Source organism: Nycticebus coucang, chromosome 7 (genome assembly GCF_027406575.1).
Source record: "Nycticebus coucang isolate mNycCou1 chromosome 7, mNycCou1.pri, whole genome shotgun sequence".
Lineage (NCBI taxonomy): Eukaryota > Metazoa > Chordata > Mammalia > Primates > Lorisidae > Nycticebus > Nycticebus coucang.
This window is the reverse complement of record NC_069786.1, coordinates 52,862,044-52,872,933: the sequence shown is the minus strand read 5'-3', so window position 1 is coordinate 52,872,933 and position 10,890 is coordinate 52,862,044. Positions and strand designations below refer to the sequence as shown.

Genomic DNA, 10,890 nt, shown 5'->3' with positions numbered 1-10,890 from the left:
AATATTATTCACAGAGAAACAACTGTCTTCAGGTCCATTTCTCCTTCTCTTATTTGGTCAAGAAGGTGGAAAAGAACAGGTCTTGCCTCAAGTTAGGAGACCGATCACAGCAGAACACATGAGGATAGCTTTACTGACACCTACACTTGGTTATTTAACACACAGAGAGGCCCAGCTTCTATTTCTGTGCATAGGACATCAAGAGAGACCAGAGAGGTGTGACTCCCTCTCATTCTGCTACAGTGGCATCTATGCAACCAAGAGATTTTCAATGAACTCACCTGACTTGACTGCCCTATTTAAAAAAGAAAATGATACCACTTTATCAGCTAAAATGATTACATAAGATTCTTTAGTTCATTAGATCAAATGTAAAAAATTGCATGGAATCAGTGTTTTGTAGCTGATTTATAAATAACTGCTGAACTTCAAGGCTTAAGATTTAATCTGGGGCTCCGTGACCATAGCACGATGGTTATGGTCTGAGCCACATACACCAAAGGTAGTGGGTTCGAACCTGGCCTGGGCTAGGTTGCTAAAAAACAATGACATCTGCAACAAAAAAATAGCTGGGCGTTGTGGTGGGTGCCTGTAGTCCCAGCTATTTGGGAGGCTGAGGCAAGAGAATCACTTAAGCCCAAGAGTTTGAGGTTGTTGTGAGTTGTGATGCTATAGCACTCTACCAAGGGTGACATAATGAGACTCTGTCTCAAAAAAAAAAAAAAAAAAAAGATTTAATTTGGTTTTAACAGGGTAATTTTATGTGACACCATAAGTAACAACTTAGAGAGATGTTTAATAAAGATGGTTAATAAACAAAAAAAAAGAAAGAAAGAAAGAAAATGAGAATGGTGTAGGGAAAGAAACTTGTTTTTGAGCCATATAGACTGTAAACTCGGTTCTCTCTTGCAAGTGCAACTATCTTGGACAAGGCTTTTGTGAGGAGAGTAGGGAGTCATTCTCCTCGCTGGCGACTCAGAGCCACCTCAGTGAGATGGGCACATCAGCCAGAGGGCAGCCCACACATAGTGAGGACTGAATGAGAATAAGTTTTTCTTTCTTTTCCTGTGACATTTTGTGATTTCTTTCTTTTTATACAAGATGATTGGACTTTCTTCTGAGTTATAATTGTTTTCCTGTGGTTTAAATACACAAGTTAAATTAGAGATATTAAATAAATAAAGATGGTGGTAATTGGTGTACTTCAAGCTCATTCTCTTACATAAGAGCCCCTTCAAAATCATTCTAAGGCATTTGTGAAATCAAGGTTGATTGGGAATACCAAATTTCCACACACCATACATGGCATCTTTGCCTGTCTACAGTTCCAAAGGTGATGCTGGGAGCAAAGTGTTTTAATGTCTTATAGGATATTTCCATATTCGTGTGGCCAAGCTAACATTGTGTTCTGATCCTGGCACGTGGTGTTTTGTAGCCTTGGGAATGATAGCCAATTAAATGTCAGCAAGTAGAATTGAGCAAATCTGATACTGATAAAACAAGGCTGGTCCAACAACAGGCATGCCATCCTACAGGAGAGCAGGGGCGAAGCCCTGGGTAACTGTGGAAAAGAGGAAGGGGGTGTGAAAACTGAACTCAGAAGCTCTTAGATGGCTTGATGAGTTCATTTCTTGGTCAAATAAGTCATGCCAAATATTATCAAGCCTACTTCATGTTCAAGGAAATAAAATACATGAACATTTTTCTCAGAAAAGGCAGTATCTGAAGTTAATTCAGGGAAGAATTTAAAGCCCCCAAGAATACAGCTCCCTATTAACAAATTCAGGGCTTATTAAAACCTTAGTGTGTCTCATCCAAAGGTTTACCCTCAGAAGTATCAGAAGATCTAGCAACATTTAGACCTTTATTCTAGTCTTCTAAAAAAATAAAATTTATACGATAATGCAAAAAACATTGGTAGTGGATTTTGCAATATGCTCAAGGTTAGGCCCCATACAAATTCCCAACAATGATTATTTCCTTGCTTCTTAGAGTAATTGAGCAAATACATGCTAAAGCAGTTTTTAAAAAATTCCACTGAAGAGCAAATATGTTACATTCAAAAACAATCTTTTGTTATACAGATAATATATATTTAAAGATAGCTTCGCATAGTAAGTGTGTCAAGGTAAAGTCAGGAAGAATGTATGCTGAACAGACTGGGGAAGGTTCTGTTGAAAGAAGTATTCAGCTGGTGGACCCAAAGGTGACTGTATCCAAAACACAACTCATCTGTTCTCTGAATAGAGTTGACTTCCTTGTGGAAACTGTTTTTTTTTTTTTTTTTTTTTTGAGAAATAAAAGAAAGTTCATAGACAGGAGGAGTAATCTTTCCACGTTTTTCAACTACAGAGGAATTACATGAGGCACTTAGCATATTCAGTGTGGTCAGTAACTCAATTAGTTTTCCGGCAACCTCCTTGTGGTTTTCCCTCCTATGGCTGTTTTGAAAATAATTACAGTCATGCTTCCTTTAATCATGGGGATACATTCTGAGAAATGTGTCAATAGGTGAATCCATGGTTGCATGAACTTCAGAATGTACTTAAACAAACCTAGCTGGTACAGCCCACTGTACCCCAAGGTTAAAAGTTATGTTACTGAACTGAATATTGTAGGCAATTGTAATAATGGTATTTATATCTAGACATATAAACGGAGAAAAGGCACAGTGAAAAAATACTGTATCATAATCTTATGGGCCCCCCGTCCTGTATGTGGTTGATCGTCGACCAAAACATCCTTCCGCAGAGCATCTCATCATTATGAAAGTCCCTATCTTACCTTCTAGTCATTCTCCCATCTCAGCTGCAGTTGTCAGATTATTTGAATAACACATATTAAATATGTCACAAATGTGTAGAAATGTTTCCCTTTGCCATTTTTAGTTAGACCTTTGATTTTGTGGACTTAGTTGGGAATTAAAATTAAATGTTAAACAGGAAGTCAGAACTAAACATACCCAGTTTCATCATCATCTCAACTGAATGGAGATTTTTAAAAAATATTTAAAGATTATTTAAGTATTTTTAAATAATTATTTAAAAATAATTAGAATAGAAAAATAATTAGAAAAATAACAAGATTATTTCATAGCTATCCTCCAGGGACCCAACCCTCGCAAAAATATCTGTGTACCTCTTTCTAAGGACACTCTGGAGCAGATCTGTTTAGGCCAGTGGCCTGAGGCAGTAGAATGAGCCCTGTCTCTGGTGATCCAAATTCTAACCTTGATTCTTTGACTAACCAGCTTGGAATTTTTAGGCAGGTAATTTGTGTTCTGGGCATCAATTTTCCTATTTGAATGAATGGAAAGGATATCCTGATTTCTAGGCTCTTTTCTGGCAGGCCTAAGTATTAGTATACTTAAAAGTTGAGGCTGCATTTGGATCAAAGCAATATTTAACTTTTCTTCAAATTTGTCAGTATTACCCCTGGGTCCGCACTGAAGGCTTTATTTTTTATTTAACTCCATAAAATGACCAGGCTCCCTTTCTTCTCTGGGCAAATTTAGGGCAATTTTTTTCTTGCCTGTCTCCCTAAGAGTTGTTTACCTTTCTTCCCCTTTCACTATGTTTTCTTTATTTTTACTTTGAAATCTCATTTTTAGTGCACTTCATTCCTGTGAATGCTGCTAATTCTAAAGTAGTATGTTATTATTTTCATATAAAAGAAGCTTTCAGCAGCTCCATTTCTGCTTTACTTGTTTTAACTCCTCTCACCTGGCCTTGCATTAGAGTGAGTTCAATGTTTAAATGTATTTTTGGTTTCTACAGGGTGTTGTGAGCCACCTGCGTTTTTGCTGCCCCCCCTTTTTTATTATTATTATTTTGTAATATTCTTCTAAGTCTTGGCAGTTGTTGGTATGATCAACTTTCCAAAGTGTAGTTTAAAGGCATAAAATGGGCTGAAATAATGTCCATACCTAGAAGTGAATAAGCACTTGGAGGCCTTTTCTTCATCATTTAAAAGTTTCTCGATGGACTCAGACTGGGAAAACACACTGTGTAGCAATCTGGATTGAAATGTGCTGGCAAGTAAGGCCATCAATTGTAGGTCAATACTATTTCAAACTGTTAGGTAAACACACACGGCATCTGGAGGGGTTTCACTAAGGTAATATCTGTGGGCATCGGAACTCGTCTAGTGATAAGCAGTCAAGAAGTGTTTGTTTAATTAAAAAAACCCCAGCAAATAAAGTACCAGGTTCTCAATGATCATACCTACTTCTGGGCCAAAAGATCTGGTCATTACCAAGTCCAGGCACCATAAGTATCATTGTATTTCCCCGAGTACTTTTGTCTTCATTTGTGGTTACCAGTTAGCTTGTGTGGGGAAACTTGCAGAATGAGTTCCAGCACTGAGGGGGAAGCAGGCAAGTCCAAAGGCCACACTGTGCTGAACAAGGACCCCAGTTCCATGTTGGACTGTTTCCCTGAGTTATCTTTTGGTGTTTCAAATATTGTGATTTATACAAAAATATTCCATTCAAATCCTATTAAAATCGAAAATTTAAACTACCACTGAGAAATACAGTCACCAAGTTCACTGGTGTTTTCACAGTATTTAATGGATTTACTTGGGGAAAAAATTAGTTCCACTTCAGGTTTCATAATAGTTTTCAAATTTCCACTTCTGGTATGGTTTCACTGGGTCACAAGCAGCGACTTTCAGGGTCTTCTCAGAAAAACTGCCTTCCAAGCAGGACAACTGATGATGGTTTTCAAAAACAATGTGATTCACCTGGAGAGAAAGGATCTGGGAATGAGCTACAGATTGTATAGGACAACTGAGACATAAAGAAATGAAAACCAACAAAAAATTAAAGGAAATTATATTTTTGATATTTGAAAGAATGCTTCTGGATTAAATTAATAACATAAACCCAGACTTTGGAAAAGATAGAAATTTGTCTCTGTTTCAAACTAAGTTATCACACTTCTCCAAGTTATAAGCCTTATAATTTTTCAGGAGGCAGAAAAAGAATGATCTGATCATATGGCTGATAACTATATTATCTAAAGGGAAATAATTCCAGATAACGTTTATTATACCTGATGAATAACGGCTACCTCATTGATGGTAAAGTAAAAAACACCATGAGAAAAAGGGAGGGACCATATTGTGCTATGTAAAATGCACACCTTTGTTTTTGGCACAAACTTTCAGGAAAATGTCCCTTGAGAAAGTGGCTGCCTCCCAGCTGGAAGAGACACATCTGGTAGGGCTAGTGTTTCCCTGGCAAATATAAAGGTCACATGGCCCTCCCACGGCAGCCATCTGCTCTATGGAGTCTGCCCCTTCGCTCTCCCAGGAGCCCTTCTCTCCCCACCACTTCTGGGGCCATAGCTGAGATGGCCGCAGGTGTGGCCAGGAGAATACGAGCTTCTAGGGCCACTTGAGCTAGAAGAAAAGGCCTCCAAGTGCTTATTCACTTCTAGTTATGGACATTATTTCAGGCCATTTTATGCCAAAAGCACTGCTACGAAGATATTATCACCCTTGTAGGACTTTGGAAATGTGATGCTTGAGTATGCTCAAGCTTTTGTAAAGGAGCTTGCCTTACAGAAAAACCATTCCGGATTTTCTACACTATTCTGCCAGCAGATTGTAAGGAGGTAACCAAATAACTTGGTTCCAACCTAAAGACATTTGATGTGGGAACCAGTTGGTGGAGAAGCATTCCATGCCCCTAATTCTAGAAGCCACCTCTCAGACTATTTCCTTTAAGCTTGACAAAAATCCAGAATATCTGGGGAGGGCTGACCTAGATAAGTGTATAGAATTTTAACAATTCATTGGTATCCAGGGCTCTAACTCACTATTACACTCCCCCCCTCCATAAAGCTTATACCCCCTAATTCTTTCTAAAAGGAGAGACTTGCTCCTGTTATTCATAGTTTCATTCTCTGCTTCTGTTGTTCTTTATAACTTATATACCTTTGTGGACCTAAGAGGTTTGGTGTGAAGACCCAACTGGAAGAAGAAGAAAACTGGTCACTAAGCCATTCATCTGCACGACACCGGGCAGCCTCCAAATGGGAGCCCCGCACAGGAGAAGCTGCGTAGCATGTCACACCTCATAGATGCAAATGAGGTAGGGAAAGGCTTTCTAGTTTTTGCCATCTAATTTAATTATTTTCTTTACCAAACCAGCTTACTGTTTAGGGGAATCTGCTCCTAGATACTGTCTCATCAGTCTGAAATCTCTTCCATAATCCCCTTCTGGAACTAACGGATGTGCTTTAGTTGTCATCCTCTCTCTCTGTCTCTTTCTATCTTTCTCTGCTTCTTTCTCTCCCTCTTTCCTCCTTCCACACAGGGTTAAGGAAGGAGAAGGTAATGTGTAATGTGCAATTTTTTAATAGAGTTTTACAGATCTCATCAACACTATGTCAAATAAACTTAGCAGTTTATATGCTCGTAATTCCTAATTTTTCTGGATAATTCAAGAATAACTATTGTAATTAAAGAGAAAAAGAACTATCCAGAAGGAATTGAAAAGTAGGAGAATATCTAATGGGAGGAAAATTGGAGAATGAATTGTTTAGGGCCTGATTTTAGCTCTGAGTAGGAAGAAACCATGTTGGGAAGAGAATTGTCACTGGCTGTGACATCGAAAAGAACAGATGCACCCTAAAGAAAAGAATGTGCTGTCTTTGGGGCCAGCCCTGAGCTAAATGATGGGCTCTGTGTACCCAATACAGACAGTGGGTTTGGTGGCTGCCTGCTGCTCAGATGATAATAAACTTAAGGTAGCAATTCTGAGATTTTCCTGCCACACCAAGATTCTAAACCAAGATCTTACTCCAACACTTATGAGTTGGTATCCTTTTAAAGTACAATTGCAAAAACCCAAGAGGACTTTGGGAACAAATCTAGTAGAACAGGGGGTCTTCTAGTAAATGTTAACAACTGGACTTCTGCAAAACTATCCCGTGATCCAATAGCATCTGCCGATTTCTTGGGCGAAATTTTCCATCATGGCTGATTTTGAGCTCCCAAGTATTTCTGAACTCAAATTTAGCAAGAAATGCACTCCATCAGCCCCTACAAACTGGTAAGAGTTGGCTCCAGGAGAACCTCTGAGGGTACAGGGCTCTGGGAACCATCGGGGATGAGAAAAAGTTTCCTCATTGAGAAAAAGTTTCCTTGTCGAGAAAAAGTTTCCTTTTCTGAAAAAAAGGCAGAATGGGGAATCAGTGTATTATAAACTGCGAGCTTGCTGGAAGCATGCTGCCTCTTGTTTTCTCCATGTACTCTCCTTATACACTTTTCTGATCACCAGTGAGAACCGGTTCTCGCCTGCAAGCCGTATTCTTTGGCATTGTTGATGGAAGCAAATGATAGCAGTGTCGCCATAAGAATCTGGTGACTTCTATTTGAAGTAACTCACTTGAAATACATTTTGAAAAAGCAAGAAAGGACTTGACAATTGGTGAAAATAATCTGTTTATCTGTCTGGGTGAACTTTTACATCGCCCCCACTGCGACAAACACATTTAAAACTTCCAACTGGCCAAGCTGGCAATAAGGGCGGCATGCCCCATTTGAATTCAAAGTTAAATTTATGGTAAAGAAGACATATAAATGAAGACTATAAATATTTTGCTTACCAGTTCTGGATGAAAGACTGATGTTGATTTATGCAGCCACTTTAGCCCTTTGTTTCTGTTATCGCAAGGATGCAGCTTTAGGACTCCTTTCTCAGGCGTGGGGGCCAAGCACCAGTCTCCCTGCTTAATAAGTCTTAACCAGGTGTAATTAAATTGTTGAAGCTATGAGGGGATTGAATAAAGAGAAGGTCATTTCAGGCAACAAACACGTAGGCAAGGCTTTATCAAACATTTTTGTTAGTGATGATTAATACAGGCTTTCTATGTGACATTTTATATTCAAGTCCTGGTATTACCACTTTTCATTCTGATAGGATAGGCATTTTTCTCATTTTAAGGTGGATAGCAGTTGTACCTATCTCAGCGTTTTGGGGCAATGACTGTCAAGTTCTTAGTACACTGTAAGCCCTTGAGAAATGTTAGTTGTAATAATAAAATTATAATATTTAGTACAATTAATACATATCTGTAATGGATATCATTTCAGGTGTCCTAAATTATAGAAAACCCTGGTGATTAAAGTACTGGAATGTTCAAATGACTTCATTGATTAAGGTTCTAAGTCATGGGTGACTACAGGGAGATCCCAACCACAGCCTTGGATTTCTTTGGTGGAAATTATTATCTGTCCTTATTTAAAACTATCTAGACAATTATATTCCTTTTGTACTTCTATTGTAGGAAAGGTTAATATCATTCTTTGCTAATAACACATTGAATCATCATGTGGCCTCCAAGTTTGCAGGAAGTGCTGTTGAAGACGTCCAATTTTATAAAGTTACCAGTATCTCAAACAAATACCAAATAAGGTACTGAACCCATGTTTGCAATACTTAAAACTATTTTCTTTGGTGGTTTACAACCTAGTATTATCTGCCTGGTCAATTTAAGGTTCTGGATCTGTGAGAAACTACACATGTATTAACGTGTAGAAATGTATTTGGAAGAAAAACTCTGAATGCCTTTGCGTAAGAAATTTTTGGTTATATAATGGAAGTTGAACTCTGATGTGTAGGTTAAATTACAGTAATTGTGTTGGACCTCGACACTTGCAAGGTAGTCCCTGAATCAACATGACCGTCACTTGAGTTCTAGTTAGCCATGCTGACTCTCAGCCACATCACAGAACTCCTGACTCAGAATCTTCATTGCACAAACTCCCCACGTAATTCATTTGCATATGAAAATGTGAGAAGCATGGACGAATAGCATATTATAAGGAACTTATGTGCTGCTAAGGTAAGGTAGATATTACCTTGAAAAAGGACATCTCAACTGGCTTTAAAGTTGAAAACTAAGGATACTTTTTAGGTAAGGTGAAGGATAGGGCTTGATGTTTCAATCTAAGATTTTATTCCTTTTGAGCTTTTGGGGGATGAATGCTATAGTCACTGGCTTAGTATTAAGAGTCATTTATTCTGCCAAAAGCAAACCACAAGAGGCAGAAGCTAAAAATGAGGATTGAGATAAAAAAAGGAGATGGAGCTTTGTGGAAGGCAGAGGCTGTCTAATTCATACATTCGCCTCTCCCCTGGAAAGACTCAATGGTTATCAAAAGCAGAACTTTGGCTTTCAGTGAAATGCTTGTTACTTAGACACAAAAAGTCCCTACAATGATGAGTCCTGAAAGATTGAATCATTTAATATTTTCCTTTCATATAATTTGGACTAATTGTGATTTTGCTTCACAATTTGTGACTTTATTTCCTCTATGAATTGTTAATAAGTGAAAGTTATTTCTGGCAATTGATTTTTTGACACTTTTCATTTCCATCTGTCTTCTCTCTTTCCTAATTAAGAATGAGTTCCCTTAGCTTCAGGTTTACAATCTATAGCTGAAATACAGCAACAGAAATACATTTTTTTTCTAGTAGCAGCTCTTACTTAAGAGGTAGAGATGGTATGTGTTAAAAAATATAATCAATATCGCTAAGTCAAAACAAAGACTTGTCAAACCTACATTATCACTGCAAAAGCATGTCTCTACCAAAGAGGGTTCTGCACCTTTGGAGAGCTGCTTTCTACTCACTAACCAATGTTCCTGTGAGTTCTATCTGGCACTCGAACCAGATGACTGTTTCCAAAGAACATAGAACTGTTAGGAAACATATGTTGGAGAGGGAAGTGTGATCACTCAGAGCTTCCCTCCAGCATGGTGGAAGGAATCCCTGTTCTGGGCTCCCTGGCCTTTCTCCCTCTCCTAACCACAGCACTTGGAGGTGGAAGGAGTTTTGACATGGAGATTCTAACCATGGATCACGGATTATGTGATTTTCTTTACCCTTTCAGACATCAGAGAATGGGGAGAAAAGGTAGTGAAATCAAGAGTAAAATTGCTCCCCCAAAAGGATTATTTACAAATATGTTCTCTCTTTATTTTCTTTATATATTACATTTTCCTCATTTTGTACTTATTATTATTGCAGCCAACATGTAAGGAGCACTACATTTTGGGTATTGTTCTACCTGCTTACCTAATCCCAGCCTCATATCCGTTTTAGAGGTAGGCACTATCATTATCATTTACCCAAAGGTTAGAAAATTTGCAAAATTAACACTTTTACAAATGCTAGAGACAGGATGAATCCAATGGGTTGGTTTCAAGATCCATCCCTTACCTTTACTCTTTCAGTCACTGTCTTTGCTTTAGGATATATAGAAATCGAGAGATTAAGTCGGTATTTCTCTTGGGCACAGATGACTTTCTCAACAGGACAATGAATGTGTCATATCCTGTACCTGTCAACTACCAAGAGATAAAACCCAATTTCAGCATACCTTACTGCTCCCATCACAGTCTTCTAGAATGACCGTAGAGTTTTCAATGGCAATACATTTACCCAAGGCCACATTAATAAGCTAGGAAGCAAAATAGAAAATAGAAATCACAAAGACATATCTTAAAGGAGAACAAGACATGAAGACACATTTATAAAACACAGAATATAAAACCATAATAAGGTTAAGAGACAGTTAATAGCTTAGCCTTACTTCACACTGTATGATTTTATTGGTTGCCATCTCTAACAGAAACATAATGTAATCTTGCTAAAGTACAGCTTCAATCTGTCAATTAGGCCTGTGATTCAGTCACAGCTCCCACAAACAGAAGCTATTAATTAACCCTTGCCTGGAATGCTGAATAAGGAACGAGCAAAAAGTGGCATGAAAAGTAGTTATTTTCTTGTCCTAAGTTTATCTGATGCATATATTCAAAGTCTGAACAAATACTTGTAATTTAATCAAAATAAAAGCCCTGGGCTACGTTCCCTAG

At 38.1% G+C, this 10,890-nt stretch overlaps 1 protein-coding gene across 3 annotated transcripts in view; it reads right to left on the bottom strand.

Annotated features, from left to right (window-relative positions):
- Positions 1-4,554: 4,554 nt before the first annotated feature.
- The window catches only part of GALNT5 (polypeptide N-acetylgalactosaminyltransferase 5), a 45,246-nt gene continuing 38,910 nt past the window's right edge, over positions 4,555-10,890 (bottom strand). For all 3 annotated transcript variants that reach the window (XM_053597195.1, XM_053597196.1, XM_053597197.1), the window contains 3 exons: positions 10,395-10,475; positions 7,617-7,778; positions 4,555-4,743 (listed from right to left, as the gene is read on the bottom strand). In XM_053597195.1, coding sequence (XP_053453170.1) covers positions 4,603-4,743; positions 7,617-7,778; positions 10,395-10,475 — 384 coding nt within the window. In that variant the 3' untranslated portion in view covers positions 4,555-4,602. The remainder of the gene's footprint in view (positions 4,744-7,616; positions 7,779-10,394; positions 10,476-10,890) is intronic.